Source organism: Monopterus albus, unplaced genomic scaffold, assembly GCF_001952655.1.
Source record: "Monopterus albus unplaced genomic scaffold, M_albus_1.0 scaffold153.1, whole genome shotgun sequence".
In the NCBI taxonomy this organism is placed as follows: Eukaryota; Metazoa; Chordata; class Actinopteri; order Synbranchiformes; family Synbranchidae; genus Monopterus; species Monopterus albus.
In genome coordinates this window covers 770785-788147 of record NW_018128033.1, presented here as the reverse complement: position 1 = coordinate 788147, position 17363 = coordinate 770785, and the positions used below count along the sequence as shown (strand labels likewise).

Sequence of the window (17363 nt, the reverse complement as noted above, 5' to 3'; positions counted from 1 at the left end):
TCCCTACAAACCTCTTTCTTTCACCCTTTATCTAATGAATCCAATCATTTCTGAGTCACATCTTAGTGTGCAAGCGTGTGTGTGTGTGTGTGTGTGTGTGTGTGGGTGGAGTCTTCATTTATCAAAGGCACATACAGATTTGATCCAGACCTGATACATATGTTGACCCTTAGCCAGGAACTGGGGGCTTAATTGAGTAATGGCATCTTTTGGAGAGGGAGAGGACACTAGCAGGGGGGATGAGACTGAAATCCAGAGAGAAATAAAGGAAGAGATGAGTGGGAATGAGAGCATTATCATAGCATGAATGAGACAAATAGGTGCAATTTCTAAGAGCATATGAAGGGAGGAGAAGCAGGAGGGTGCAAGAGAGAAAGGGGTTAATTGCTAGAGTGAATAAAATGAAAGGCAGAGACAGAGTGGCTATTAAAGGGCTGCGGAAGACGCAGTGAAATAAAGACAGATGTGGGGTTAATGGTGACTGTGTGAGATGGCTATGAGGTGACCACATCAGTGAGCCAATCAGCAAGCTATGGAAGATTGATTTTAAGTGATAGAGAAGGGGTTAAGAGGGTGATAGAAATGAACAGACAAGGTGAAAGAAAAAAGGATAATTATGAATATAATAAATGATGATGCCTCTTAATTAAGGAAACAGCTGCATCTGGGACCTCGAAAAGGTGAATACACAGTACAGCATGGCAAGTGTATGTGCGTGTTGCTAATTGTATTCGTTATAAAGTCCACCTCATGTATACAGTGCTTGAATGTGAGGCTTGCTGGTGATAGACTAAAGCCTTTTTCAGACAACAGATACATTATGGCACTTCATCAGTCTGTTATTCAGATGTGGGTCACTTTTACAGACGTTAATGTTAAGGACATACCTACGGTTCGTGCAGGATATTTGCCCTATGCACAAGAATGTCATAATGTTGTTTGTGGCTATTTGTTAATATGTCTGGATGCAGTTGATACTTGTGCCATTTTGAAAGTAATACATAAATGTTACCAGGTCCTTCCTAGTGAGATCACTGTCTCGACTTCATGAAAAAATGACCAGGGTGCTCAGTCAGACGTGAAGCTGACTGATGCTAATGGAAGGGAGTGCATGTCTGAAAGGGCTTAACTAAATGACCAAGTAACTAAGATCAGGTCCATCTTATGCCTGTCGATTGGTCAATCTGTTTGGACAGACACATAGAAAAATGAGGTGTGGTGGGCAGGATGATAAAAGGGATCAAGGACAAAACATAGTGCCCTTAATCACATTTGAGCGATTAAGAAAAGAGGCTTTATGTTCACACTGAGTGGCATTTAGGATACTGTAATTGTACTGAGGACTGTAACTGGTGGGTATAGACTATCACTTCAGGTTGTCGGGTCAGAACATCAATTTTGCACAGGTGAGTTGAGGTAGAGATTGAATGTCCAAATCCAGGGTTTAATTTATCTTCATTTTAATTCTTGCATGAATCAACAGTGAACATGTATATTGAAGGTCTGCGTGTGGTTTTTCTATAATAGAAACAAACAATATCAGCGATATTATCAAGAAACAACTTAAAGTACAATAAGTGGCTAAAAGTTTATATTAAACTTAAATCTGCTATTAATTGGTCACACAATGCACTAATAGTATAACCTCCCGTTAATAATTATGCAGGAATGACATACGACGTAACTTGGAACTCTCACACCAACTACCACACGGACATATTCGAGGCAAAACACAGAACTACAAGCTGTAGTAAAATAAATGCTAAGTAGCTAACGGCTAGCGTTCTAAAGTGCCACAACACGGTCTGAATTAACCACCATCATTAACCAAAATTTTGTGTCTTACAACAGAGATATCCGAGTATCAACACGATTAATACTACTCACGTTAATAGACGCACACTGGTGATTATTTCACGATGTCCGTGTCATGCAAACATGTGTCCCATGGTGAATTTCTGCAGTGATATACAGAAGATAGCTCCAGATGTCAACCTACTGGCCAGAACGATAACTACATGCATAACTGAATTAAAGGGGAACTAAATCAAAGAGGCTAAATAGAACAGTCTTTTTTACAGTAATAGAGAACTTTTTGTTGGCTCCAAATCATGGGGCTAAGGCTACATACCATTTACTGCTACAAATCTCAGTTGTCAACATTTGTGTAAATGTATAAACTTTACTCTGCTTAGAATATTACAAGCTTAGTTTGTGTAAGTTGTTTATAAATTGGACTTACAAATTAAGTTTTGAATTAAGTATTAAACACTTCAAATATTTTGATGAAGATCATATATATTTTATTTCTACCACAATCAAATGGCCCATAATCACATAAGGGATCTTTTACAGCTATGGCTGAGCCAAGAAACCCCAAAGAAATTATTCTTAAGAAATAATTTATGTCAAAGTAATTATATTTTTCCATATGAGAACAGTCAATTCAGCTGAGTTCATGAGAGCACACAAATTTCTGGGTGAAAACATTTTGACCTGCCGGTCTTATTCTGTAGTTCGTTGTGTTTATACCAAGGCAGCATAATTTGCTGCTTGATCTAATGTTTTTAAAGCCTCAAGTCATTGCCATCTATGTTTCTCGAGATATTATGCATTTTGTTGCAGCAAGCCTCAAAGCTGTTTCAGGAAAGTGTATTAAACCCTACTTGAGACATTGTAGGCTAATCTAAAACAACATCTAAAAACTTCAGCAGCAATGCTATTGGCCGTTTGTAATCTGTATTAAGTTGTATTGTTTCTTTAAGTACACATAATTTAGTGTCAAGATGGATTTGATTCATATTCTTGTGAAGAGATGATACAATCTGTTAGAAAGACTAATGTAATCACTCTGCATTGGCCATGAGCTTTACTCTTCACCTCAATCATAGAGATGTTAGAAGGACCACCTCTCATGTCGACCCTTTAAAAAGAAAGGCTGTGTGTGTATGTGTGTGTGTGTGTGTATGTGTGGGGGAAAGAGGGAGAGAGAGAGAGAGATTTATTGCGTATGTATGTTGTCATCCACACCCACCCACACAAAGCTACCAGAAAGATTTACATACATTAACAGAGTAATGTGCTGGGTGGTGGTGAGAGCCTTATAACAAGTGGACCTGTCCCTGAATGTGTGAGTGATGATAACAGGCTCATTTAATTGCCTAACCCCTACACAGACACACACACACACAGATCATCAGCTCCCCGAGTAGGCAGCACATCATTTCTGTCATTCACCTTGAGGATGTGGAGGAAAAGCAGTATGATGGAGGGGTGGGATGAAGGAAGAGTCGGTCAGCAAGAGAGCGAAATGCAGTGAAAACTGACAAGAGGTCAGAGGTGTTTGCATTGACACTTTCTGAGCTTTATCTTTTGGTAGACAGTTCACATAAATCTAAACCTACTTTGTTTTGTCAACTGTATCCTGGCAAGACAATTACTTAATACAAAAAGTCTTTTTTTTTTTGCATTTGTCATACAGTTTGAGTTTATTTCATGTCTTTTTTTTATCTCCATTGTAGAAACTTCAGTCCATCTACCCACTCTCATATTGTCCCTGTCACAGTGCATTTAGACATGCGTTTAGGTTCAGCTCTGCTGCCAAGTATTTTGAATAATATTTTAATAAACTATGAAGACATGAAAAGTATTTTTGGCTGATATCCCTCAGCAGAAGCCTCGGAGAAGACCTGGGGCCTCATTTATAAAACAGTGCCAAAGATCCTTACTAAAAGTGTACATGTGGCCAAAAGCCAAAAATGGCATACGCCAAAAATGTTTTTACTTTTAAAACAGTGCTTGCACACACCTGTGAGCAGTGTTCCCTTTATATATCACATATAACCTAAATTGTGCACACATGAATCTGCCCCATGCCCCGCCCTGTAAACACCCATTTTTAACCATAAATAGTCATTGCAAAGCTGCTCATGAATACTGATCTGCATATCAATAAAACCTGGCATGCAGTTGTTTTGATGTCACGGTGAATCATGGCGACAGGTGAGAAAAGAGCAAATAAACATAACTACTCAGACATTGAGATGGAGACACTTGTAGGGGAGGTGGAGGCCTGGAAAATACCGTTATTTGGTGGCCACAGCACCGGGGATCACTAATAAAAAGAAGCAGTATGAGTGGCAGCATGTTGCTGCTGCAGTCAACTGTGTCAGTGGGACAGAGTGGACAGTGCCAGAACTTAAAGTGCCCATGGCATGCTCATTTACAGCCATTTAATTTTCAATCTTGGGTCCCTCAAGATTAGCTTTGCACCCATCATAACTCCAAATAGTCTGTTATTATTTCAAGATGATAAAACCCAGTATCACAAGGAGAGCCTCCTCCTGAAAATGAGAGGATAGTTGTTGAACTCAAACAACTCCTGTTGCCAGTTAGGAAGCTACGACAACGCATGAACAATAAAACATTGACGATACAGTATGTCTTTGACAGTACCTCAAATCCTACCTAACATATTCGATCCAGAACATGAAAGTGAACAGCACAACAAACCGCAACAGCTATAATTAATTTGAATTTCTCCTCCATAGATAGGTAAATGATATATGCAACGATAAAAAGAGATTTGTAACACTCTAAACAAAGCAGGTAATTGAGGAACCTCTTATTTTAAGTGGAATAATGCAGACATAGTAAATTCTCCAGCCTTACAACAATTACAGAATCAGGTTCCAAAATTAACACTGGTCTGGTGGAGGATCAGTGTCCCATTCTATACAACAAGGATGGCAGCTTTACCCATTTACCTGTCTATAATCTGTAACCACATTGGGGATTATGGGATTAATTGTTGAGGTTGTCTCAACCCCCAGACAGCTTATCTGCTTCAGAGCAGAAGTAGAATAATCAATCTCACATCGCTTCAAACTGTGCAGAGAAAATAAAACTGTTTACCCAAGGAATCCCTTTCACCTTTAAATCAACAATTTCTATCAGTTAAAATCCATTACCCAAAAGCCGACTCAGAAGGGTTATTCTTGATACATTCAGGGTCAACAGGTGGGATTATTGAAAAACCAATCTGAATATTTCTGAATATCTGTTCTGAAGTGGCCAGCAGTGTAATCTGACAGAAATGCAGGGCTACCAATATTTTTTTGCCATGACTGTATACTAGTAGCAGGTTTTATATTGTACTGTCTTTTCTTTTAATTCTTTTTTGTTTCTGTGTGTGTTCAGGCAAGTACTGTGTGTGTGTGTGTGTGTGTGTGTGTGTGTGTGTGTGTATACTGCTCTGATCCAGGTTTAGGACTGTCAGCTGACAGTTACTAATGCTTAGTGTTCTGACTTGTTAATCCTGAGATAACGACCATGAAACCCTTTGTATGTTTATGGATGTGAAACTGTGTTTGCATGTATGAACGAGAGAACATGGGTCTGTGGGTGTGTGTGTAGCCTATTCAGCCACATGTGACAGACAGCAAATCCTACTTCAAAAGCCACTCAGACATCCATTGTTATGTGAAGAGCCAATTGAATGAGATAAGAAAGAAGAGGATGAAGGAAAAGAAGGCTGGGAAAATGAGTTATCGGAGGATGTGGGAGATGTAGACCAAGGCTTTGTTTATGGCCTCTCGGATCTAGTGATGTGTTGTCCGACTATGACATGTTATATTATGGAGAGAGACAAAGTCAGTTCCCGGCTCCTCTCTCATCTTCACACAGCTGGCCAATCATGGTATGAAGTGGGTGTGATTGCTGGTTTCGGAAAGTTACCAAAATTGTGCGATACAGACATCCCTTATCCACTGCTGGAAAGGTGTTGAGGAAGAAGGGCTCCGGCGCTATCCCCCTATCTGGCATTAAAAATAGCCCTGGGCTTAGAAGAAATATCGACCAACAGCTAAAGTCAATTTAAGAGAAATTACTCCTCAAACTGGAAAAGCAAAAGACATGAGGGAGATCTTACTTAGGATATACCTCACTCATAGGCTTCTCTTGAATGACCATTTTCAGATACAAAGAAGAAGAAGAAAAGAAAATTTGAGAGTTAAAATTGAGGGGTACTTCAGAAACATGATGGTCTGCGTATATATATCACTATTATCTGGCCTTTAACGGTAAACTTGTATAGTGCTTTTAACGAACAAAGCACTCTGCAGTTGCTGGTCTGCCCTGCAGGTGTAACTGGGGATTCACCTCACTATGTGACTAAGAAGTAGTGGTGTAACGGATTATAGTTGATTCCTGATCCGTATGGATTCCCCCTCGAGGTTGGGCATGCATGTGAACTGCAGATTAATTGCCAACCTTTACCTTTATAGTGTGAAATAGAGTTTTACTGCTACTGTTACATTTTAAAGCAATCACTTCCTAAATCTTGATGCAGAGTTGCAGAGAAAAGATACAAACAAAGCATTTGTGTGTTTTCGCAAACATTAACAACATGTTGCACCGACAAGCATTATGGATGTTCATCATCATGGAAACAGTCTTAATTATACCGTTATAATTGTAATAAATAAAGTTATAATAAATTTCATAATAGTGGCTTTTTCAACCTGACTGGCCCAGACAAAGCCGACGTGAGGCTAAGTAACGGTCGGCCTTCATCGCTGCTAGTTGTTTCATGTCGGCTTGTTGTCTCTGCCCTTAAATTCACCTGGAGCTGTGACTGCAGCTGTGTACACAGCTGTTTGACTTTTGCCTTAAGTTTGTATTAAAATATTCAAATTTTTGATAGACATCTGTTTTAGTGAAACGCCAGTGCCATAATTGAAAATATTGAACAGAATATAGTATAACATAACTACATAACCTTTCTGGAGAGCTGACATCTTTAACAGATGAGCTTTAACCTAAGATGTAATGATACTTTTTCTTTTTGTAAGTAAAACAGCTATGTGAATCTCAAAGTATGAATGTTGAAGAAATAAAAGCTGATACTATTTATATGTCAGAGAAGTTTGTTTTTGGATTTTACTGGTATCTCGAGCTGAGTTCTTTCAGACTGTGTGTGATGAAACATCTGGAACCTTTTAAGAGCTTAGAATAGGATCAGAGAGGGACAAGAAGACATTATTTGTCAGGAGCCACATTTCAGAAGTATGAGAAATTGATCAAAATCTTACACTGGTGTTAAACAAGCTTAAGTGTGTCTGGGACAAACAATGTAAACAAAGATAAGATGTTGTTCAGTAATTTCTTTTCCTCTGGAGGAGCCTGTGCAGTTTCTTCTGGTTAACAGGCTTCTCTGGTTTATGAGTGCTGTTGTTTACACTGCTACTGGTGGATCACTGAGAATCTGGCCTGCACAGAAGTGGTCTATCTCTGTAATGCTGTTCCATATGGACGAGTGTGGGCTACACACAGCCTCTGGGAGTCAGTGGTGGATGGTTCATATACACATATGCTTGCACACATAGGTACTCGTCCTCATGACCAAGCATAAATATACAAGGACAAAAACATTCATGCACACATACATGCAAATATGAATGCAGATAAGTACATACACCATCTGCAGGCCTGAAGAAACATATTTTGGCCGTGTGACAGACAATGACGTTCTGTCTATCTGAAGTTCACAAAGGCACTGAGCAGTTGCATGCACTGTAGTACTGCATGCAGCGATGGAAGCTTCTCTACTTTTGACAGTTTAAATTGTTTGTGCGTTCTCTGTCTCTAAACATATAATCTGTATAATACCTCTGTGTATTTTGCTCTGTTTTCTGTGACCCTCCACCCCGTCTGTCTGTATGTCTGTTTCTCATTTGTCACAGTATTTCTGTGCCCCGTTCATCTTTTTCTTGTCTGTTTTGTCTGGATTACTCTATTGAGAGGTAAGATGACTGTAGATCAATAGAGGATCAGCACATGCAAGCACAAACCCTACACACTCTTGAAACAGCTGAGCAGGGGAATTTCATTCATCCGTATTCTCCACTCGGAGACACCACCAACCTGATTATTGATTCCCGTGACAATAGACTGATTGCCGCAGAGAGGTCATAGTCAAAAATATGTGTGTAAATCTTTTTGTCACTGCTTTTTTGCAGCATATATGTGAGTGTTTTTATAGTATATCTACATCTCTCTGTGTTAAGTGTAGATACACTCTCTGTGTAAAGTTACTGTTGTTTGACTCATTCTCTCTCACCCTCTCTTTTGAAGAAAGAGACATTTAAAAAAAGTAACAAAGAATGGGAGAGACTGGGTGAATAAAACATTAAAGAATGAAATAGCAAGATTAAGAGTATTGAGACTGAGTGAGTCAGTATGGGTGTATCAGCTTCATGTGTTAATCGATAAGCTCTTTGTCATTTTGGAGGTGTATCCAATAGACAGAGAGCTGGAACCTGATGATTTACATCAGCTGATTTGTCAGGAATCGCTGCACCTCAAGGGGGGGGGCAGGCAGCTGGAAAGTGAAGCTATAGAGATGGTTTCAGGAGGCAACGTGAGGAAGAGAAGGGGAAGAACAGGAGCAGGAGACGCAGAATCAAAAAGAGGCAGGATAAATGAGAGGAAGCAAAATGATGAAGAAAGGAGGCAACCGGAGAAGAGCGGAGCAAAAGAGAAGAGGCAAAGTAAAGCCAGAGGGGAAAACAGGGCTAAGCAGGAATATTTGCTGATAGAAGATGAAAAGGCTAACTTGTACATAGCCTAGGATGTGAGAGCTCACCTGCTTTAGGGTTCATTCAAATTCTCTTTGTGATCTGCACAATTAATTTTATGGGAATCACACAGAAATGTGCAAAGCCTTTAAAAATGCAAGCTTTACACAGTGCCTGGATGCCTGCTCGAGTGACCTTATCTTACCATATTAGCAATCTGCACTGATTTCTTTAATGGGTGCACCACAAAGAATATCAAACTTATGTCGTGAGGCATAAATGAGCATTTTTTAACCTTTGCATTATATTAAAAAGCAAATGGGGGCATGACAAGTGTAGCCCCATAGTTGAAAAGCACGATTCATTTACAAAGGATGGAATTTAAAACAGTCTACATACAAAATAAGGCAGAGAGCCAGTGCTTCCCTTTCAGCTGTTCTTCCATTGAGCTGTGAGAGACAGGCAGGCATACAGACAGATAATACCAAAGCATTTGTAGCACTTTGTCATCTTCTTTCTTTACTTCTCACAGGCTGAAAACAGTTCTTTTGTTTAGATAGGAAACACAGACAGTAACACAGTACAGTGGGTGTGGGGTGGCAGTGGCTTCAAGATGCATTTAAAATGCAGTTTATGTTGTGTAGAGCTAGGTGGTGCTGTCAGTCTATTCACAGTTTTGTTTGTGTGTGTGTGTGTGTGTGTGTGTGTGTGTGTGTGTGTGTGTGTGTGTGTGCACGCGTGTGTGTCATTGATTGATCAAGCCTTCTTTCTTATGAACAACGGTTATGTCAGAGTAAAGGCTTTGCGATTTGAAATCTAGAAGACAATTTTATTATCATCAGTTTATTGTATGAAGAGTGGAGTTCACTAATAATATTCTTTTTAATTAATATACACCGGGAAAAGCTGAAATCTCACATTTGGCAGCTAACTTATCACATTTGCAAGGAGAAAAATGGAAAATTGACTTTCCTGAGTCTTCTAATGGATCACACCCAAGCTAGTTGTAACCTATATACTGTAATCTGTGTAACGCAGCATGTTCTGCCTATACGCAGACCTGCACACAGATCTTAAACAAGATGGGCAGGTGCCATCATGTGCGGCCTCCTCAGCCATTCAGTTTGTTATTACGACTGTAGTGATGTAGTGGTCACTGCTAAGGATTGTTCTCACTGCATAAGATGCCACATACTTAAATGTCATAGATTTTTTTTTTTTTGTATGGTAAGTGCTCATGGGTGGAAATCAAAGCTCAGTGGAGTACAGATAGCTTAAGTGTATTTAAAGATTGTTGTGTGTGCTGATGCTCATGCATTTGGCTGAATGTAGCATTTTATCGACTCCCTCCAAGCTAATCAATCAGGCCCTAATCGACCCGATTATAAAGGGCATGATGTGAAAAAAAATGGAAATGTAGTGTGTGTGTACTGTTGCCATGTTATGCACTTAAATCATGAACTGCTATTAATCTACCTTTCTCAATTTCAGGTAGTCTTTTAATTTAAATAGAAGGATATGAACCAGCTCTGCAATTTTTCATCCCCATTTCCTATATCACTCTGACACTTTAGGAAAATGCTGAGAAGTGCACCCAAATAGCATGCGCGTTGTGTGTATTGACTCTATGACCTTTGTCTGAATATCAGCTTGTGCCTTCACCCTATCTAACTGGTCTGAACATCATCTCAGCAGACACTGTGTCCCCCTAAAGCACATGTAGCTCCAGGTATTTGGTTCACTATAGTGAAAATAAACTTTTAAATTATATATTGATAAAGTATGTATCAGTGGCACATTGGCGCTTTAGCAAAAGAGGTACACCTTTACTGCAGTAGTAAGACAGTCATGCAGTAAGACAATGTAACTGCATTATTAAAAGCCACAGATCAATCATTGTTCTGCATTTCTTTTGCCCCCTCCAGGTTTACTATCCTTGACCTGATAAGGACCTGAGTTAGCCGCACATTGTCCGAAGATGCATGGAAAACCTCCTTTAACCTTGGAATTTGTATTTACTTATGGAGAACTTATTAGGCCGTTATGTCTTATAACAGTTCTCATATCAATTTCCATAGTATTTTGTATATCAGCAGAGAACAGAATGGTGACCCCTGAAGTAGTACCGGGCCCATTAAATTGAAGTCCACACACACAAACACGCACACACACAAACAAAGTTACCATCCACTAGCCGCCACGTGTCCGGGGTAACCTGTCTAAGTCTTGTATTGGCCATATGGTGTCAGTAAATATAGGGAGTGGAAAGGGGATTGGAAGAGAGGTTAGACGTAACCTCTGGGAGAAGGATTGGCTGTTGAATGTTTAACCTCGGAGTCTCTATGGTATGTCAGCCTTTAACTAAATCTGAGCTCAATCAGAAATTTTCATCAAATTTTGATGTAAAAGACATGTAAAATAATATATGTAAAGTAAAGAAACCTATGATAAATGTATTTTGTGCTAAGTGGAATGCTGCTGTTAGTGTGCACATTTTACAAGCTGTGGTCAACCCCAAGGCTGCCATCAGTGCTTAAGTGTCTTTAAGTCAGACACACTACTCTCCTGGTTACCACATTACCATTTGTGGCTGAACCTGACCTTTAAAATCCCCAAGAGCAGAAGAAAGTGCATCTTTTAATAAACTTAAATGAAGTACGACAACCAAATGACACAATACACCACAGTTTCACAGTATGCCATTGCCAGTCTTTGTTTTAGACAAATGATGTCAAAATGAAGCCTTATTTTTTGCTCAGGTGCAAATTTGAGCGCAAGTATTCAATCTCATAGAGAGATAAAGGCATTTCTGCTGAGGCTGTCAGCAACACGATCAAAGTAAAATGTGCGTTTTGACAGTAAACTGAAATGGAAAAATTTGCTACCATCTTACCTTTGATTCTCTCAAGGTTGTTGACAGGATAGCTGATGAGAAGGTTACATGTAATAGCACAAACTGGTAGTGGTGCACAATAAGTGGAAAAGTAATGATTACCTTATTATTCAAAGGCTGAAATACATCTTTAAGCTTACAATACACGCTGTCTTGAGGCCAGAAAAACAGGTAAGACGAATAGAGCTGGAGTTGGCATCATGTAACTTTTCAGTTTGTCGAAAATGGACACATCATTGTAGTACTCTCAGACAACCTCAAGTTTCAGGTTTGCCTTTTGCTCTTATTCTCTGACATCCCAAAGGTTTTTACAGTACAGCACATCTGTCAGTCCTCCTCATTATTATCATTATAATTCTCTGTTAGCTTCTGTCTTTCACATTCTCCACGGGCACTTCTCTCTTTCTCTCTGTTCTTTCACTCTGTGCAGTCTCACCTTTCTGTCTCTCCACATCCCCTCTCTCCCTTTGACACGCTCAGGCTGCAGTGTCATTTTGTTTGGCAGGTCTTTGAGTCCCCTGTCGGAGAGAACAGAGACAAAGCCGTTCCCTCCCTCATCTGTCTCTCTCCTTTCTTCCCACCTCTGCTTTTTAAGAGACTCTGCAAGGCTATGTTGAATATGTCTGCCCATTTTTCTCCCTGTCATTCTTTCAGATATTCTTTTTTAAGAACTTCTTCCATATTTTGTTGTGTGTGTGTTTATCTGGAAGCTATTAGTCTTGTTCTGACCCTCTCTACTGAACAGATTTACTGAAACTGGATAAAAATGGGAGCAGTTAATGCAAGTGTGTGTTTTTTTGCATCATCAGTTTCCTACTCTGTATCCACCTTTTTTTCCTTGTATGTTTACCTGTTTTATTGCCATTCCTGCAGGTAGCTGCTGGACAGTAGCCTAGTTGTCTTATACCTAAGCAGCTTGACAGGAATGTGACAAATACTAACTATTCATCATCAAATGAAAAGCACTGTGGTTACATACATAAGTAAACTAAGGCTTTATGGTTTAAGCGTGAACCTGAGAGGTGTGCAGATGATGTTATCGAGAGGCGGTAGGGGATGATGGAAGAGAAATAAGTAAAAACTGGTGCAAGAAAGACTGATGGTAAACAACGAGCGAGGGAAAAAGAAAAAAGTCAGTGGAAGTCTCTTATAAGAGGAAAGATGGAGCATGAGAGTGAGATAGATGTGTGATAAGCCCTTTTCAGACATGGGATACATGACGGCGCCGCTTCATCACTCTGTTAAAGTGACATAGGTCACTTCTACGTTGATGTTCCTCATGGCTTCATTCAGCCATGACTCAAAGCCATGCTGCAAATGCAGTATTTGCCCTGTGCATGAGATTGTCATAACCTTGTGTGTGCGCCTAATGCCACTGTATGCAGTTCAGACTCATGCCGTTTTCAAAGTGATACATACACGCTACTAGGTCCAATCTAAGTCATTGTGACTTTTAAGCAGAAGTGACCAAGGTGCTCATTCAGATGTGAAGCTGACATGTTCATATCCCATCAGATTAATGGAAAGGAGTGCATGCGTGCACAGATGGAAGTGGGAGTGTGACAGAACAAGAACGTGTGAGACTGAGAGGCATCGGCCGAGCTGTATAGCTGAGCTGAGTTTGTGTTTTTGCATTGCATTTTCATAATGCTGCTTTAATTGTTTTTGCCTTCATGTGCAGATGAGACAGGCAACAAATCACAGTGCAGTGACTTAGAACTGTGTGTGTACTAATGTGAATACTTTCATATGCCTGTTCATAGCATGCGCATGTATGCTCTCCTCTGTGTGTGGGTTTTCAGTGTATCAGGAAGCCTGTAGCTTTACTGGCAAAGTCCCCTTTCTTTACTTTGTGGCCACTATAGACATATCCCATACGCATACACACATGTATGCACACACCTATTCAGCCTCCAAGCCTATTCAGCTTTTGCGTGGAGCTGCCTAAAACACTGTTTTGACCATCTGTGTGCTGTGTTTGGCTAAATGCATACTCAGTGCAGTACTCGATACACAGGGATTCGGCTATACAACACAAGTTAGCAGGGTGTCGCGCACATTCAAAGGAGAGACACGAATGGAGTCGGTTGTTAATCAATAGACACACTGTCACAGGAATGCTGGGCTCCTTGGGGGTTCTCTATAGCGTCCTCATCCACAAGGTAACACACAAGTTGTGTACATGTACATACACACAATCACACAGTTTTTAAAAGTGTTGCAGCCTTGAATTTAGCTTTATTTGTAGAAATGTGACCAGAGGAGTGTTTACGACCATTCATCAGCTGCAGTCTTAAACCTGGTGATAAATATGTTTGTTTACTGTTAAGTTGGAAGACATGTAGATCTGGTTGTGTTTCTTTGCAGGGACTGACTCAGGAGTTTTCTGTTAGCATTTTCTCCTTGATTTTATATGCATTCATGCTAGGGGTGTAAATCACCACTTTCATCATGATACAGTCCTATATCAATTCTCTTTTCTAGCGATCCAGGTTGCTGAAACTTAAAAATATGCCATGATGTGATTTCAACTTGATTTGATTCCGGCCACGTTACATTCAAGCTGTTTTTTAAGCTTAAAGTGTAGTTCTTCTCTCTGGTGTGTTTTACAAAGCATAATCCCCACAGAGTGTTTGTCCAGTCACTGTCCTGCTGACAGACCGACAGCTGTTTTGACGACTGACGCTGCACGGAGGTCGGAGTTGGTGTGGACTGAACAGATTAAACGCTTCGGTAGCTCATGTGCTGCTCATGTCTCACTTTGTGTGAATTCCTAGTCCTGGAATACTACAGTAGTAGTATTCTGCCTGCCGCTTGTTGTGCAGTTTGAAAAGAACAGTGCTTTACCAGAGATACTTGCATATGTGACTGCCTGTCAAAATAAACGCACACAAAACATTGATGTTTACATTTTACATCAATGTCATCAGATTGCGGGGTATTTTGATCAATGAATCGTTATACCCATAATTCATACCACTTGTAGATTTTGCTTTTTGTTGTACAATTCAAGTAAATGGCAGCAGTTTGCATACTGGATGTAAAATGAGCCAGAGTACCTTTCTCTCAGTGTGAGCGTACAGTGAATAGGGAGCAGCAAATAGAAAACCTGGAGTGTCTGAGTTGACTGATGTAAGAATCTTTGATCAGGAATCTGCTGCTCCTTTCTTGTCAAATACTGTGTTGATAATGGATGAAAAGAATAGAAGAAAATAGAGAATAATCAGTCACATTGCGTTGTTTTTTTTTAGCTGATGGCTGTGTATGAGGAGCAGGAAGCCCAGCAGAGGAGTGTGGCTAATACATCCCTTGCCTCCAGCCCTGACCTCTACCAATCCGAGCTCTCAGTCTTCCAGCCAATCGCAGGAGGAGAGATTGAAGTCAATTCCTCAGCCCTCAAATCCAGTGAGTAATGGTGTTGAGCATTTTGTTTTCTGAGGTTTGAAAGTTCACAACTACATTATAAAATTAGGTGATTTGCAAGATTTGCACTCTTCTTCATTGTTTTTCTTCATATACAGTATTCTTTCTATTTTAAAACATAATTATGTTAATTCTCAAAAGATTTGTAGATACTATCAAATGTTCTTTGCAAAATTTAAAAAATTATCCAACCAAGAGGATTCTTAGGCATAAATATAAATAATCATAAATGTTTTCATCCAAGGCACAGTATTGTACTCTTGTCTAATGAAGTAGCTCTCACCTCTCTAGAATAAAGACCTTGATTTCAGTTAGACTCTGACATATGTCATTGCATCACAAAATTTTGTCCAAATTAGACAACGTATTGTGCCTATGAAGTCAAGGCAGTCCATGTGGCAACCACAACTGCTCTGTGTCTGACCCTGCAGGCTCTCAGAGACCAGGTACTTCCAGTATTTCCAGTGTTTCCCTCATTGTTGATTTGAGCTGGAACTTTCTGATGCCAAGGTCTACTGTCACATGGACTCTTCTGATTTAACAAAGACAAACCCCTTTACCTTTTACTGGTAATCTATAGGCCAGTGCAAGCAGGAAATGGGTTGATGTCATAACAAGAAAAAGGTCAAATGAGGCTCAGTTTGGATGTGGAGAGTGACTGCCAGGCTACGTCAGTGAAGCAGTCAAATCTCCTATTAACGTTTAAGGGATAGACAGATGGCTAAAATTAATAATCTTTAAACCTAAATAAAAATATATATCTTTGACATTTTCATGATGGCTTATTAGGTACATCATGTTCGATTGTGTTTTGTAGACAATACTCTAGGGATGATGATAGGCATACTTACTGAATTATAGTGCCAACAAAGGTCAGGTTGTAGTGTCAATTTTCTGTGGGACACATGGAAACTAGACAGCAGCAGAGAGAGAGCACGAAGCTCTGTCAAGGCAGCTCAGTTTCCTCAAAATGCCATTAAAATATTCATGGATCAAAATGCTGATCTAGATCACCACCTAAATGTAATCTCCCAAAAATGCCATTAAAATCTATTAATACCTTTTTGAGTTATTCTGTGAAAAAGAGAACATGAAGGCAGCTGAAATGTAGTCAGCACTGTCTCTGAGTTGTGCAATGAGATGGGGATAAAAAAGAAAGAAATGAGGAGCAGGAGAAGGCAGGAAGTGCATGTGTTCTGTCAGGCTGCGGAGCACACACTGATGTCCGTGCCTGGTTACTGTTACCTGGACCAGACCTATCTGCATGGCCTTATTTGGTCCTTCCCCCCACTTCATCTTTTTCTGACTTATTTCAAGTGCCTGCTAAACAGAGTTACCGGTACTGTGCACGTGAAAAGGTTTATAGCAGTCGTAGTAACTTGTCCAAATATAATTTTTCCTTAAAAAACAGACCAAGTAGATGATGGATTGTGTGTACCTACAGTTTGCCAAAACCTATGCATTACCTCAAGCTACCTGACACTGGCAGGTAATTCTTAGATTCTACTTCCTTTAGTTATGAATCATAGTCTCTATCCTCTAAAGCTAGAATTGTAATCTTTGGCTTTGTTGCACACTTTGTACCACTCTTGTTTTCTGAATGTCATTACAAGTGAAATGCGATAATGGTCAAACACTTATTCTAAGATTATTTTATAAGCACGTTTCATTATTTGGATGTCAAGCAATTTATTGAGTTTGCCAAGCTGAATCAAAAATCATAAGTACAATTTTGTACAGTCAATTATTACATCTCATTTCTCATATTACTGTGCATTTAAACAATTAGTTTCACTTCTAACAGTAAAAAAGAATTGCCATTTTAGTTCGTATGACCTTCCTTCATCGTGAAGGGGCCTTAGTTGTATGATCCAGACACTGTGAAGTCAGGAAGTTTAGTTTGTTTCAGTATGGTCGCCTGTCAGCAGAGATTAGTGGTAATGTGTTTTTGCCATGGGAGATTAGCATTAGAGCTTTGGAGACTACAATTGTCAGTGTGAGAAGCTCACAGTTAGGTCTCTGTCATTGTCTAAGGTTTTGCCTCTGACTCCAATTTGTCTGTGCTTTTTATATATATATATATACACATGCTGGGCGAGAGGCAGGGTCCACCCTGGACAGGTCGCCAGTCTATCACAGGGCTGACATTTAGAGACAGACAACCACACACACTCACATTCACTCCTACGGGCAATTTAGAGTCGCCAGTCAGCCTAAGCTGCATGTCTTTGGACTGTGGGAGGAAGCCATAGTACCCAGAGTGGACCCACGCAGGCACAGGGAGAACACGCACTTCAATGCAACACTTTTGCTTTAACATCTGTGTTAATGAAGCTCAAAAGGTTTCAGATTTTGGTGAAATTATCATAAATGTATAAAGGTGGTGTTGTACTGGACTACATTATATTCAGAAGTGTTCCTATATTTTGGCCCTCTCGTGTATGTAGCTGGGCAAGACAAAAATATGGAGA

The 17363-nt window shown here is 39.8% G+C and overlaps 1 protein-coding gene across 3 annotated transcripts in view; it reads left to right on the top strand.

Moving 5' to 3' along the window:
* Nucleotides 1-17363, top strand: part of LOC109968553 (partitioning defective 3 homolog B-like) — a 175661-nt gene that overhangs the window by 19192 nt on the left and 139106 nt on the right. For all 3 annotated transcript variants that reach the window (XM_020614899.1, XM_020614898.1, XM_020614900.1), the window contains exon 4: nucleotides 14721-14874. In XM_020614899.1, the coding sequence (XP_020470555.1) occupies nucleotides 14721-14874 (154 nt within the window). The remainder of the gene's footprint in view (nucleotides 1-14720; nucleotides 14875-17363) is intronic.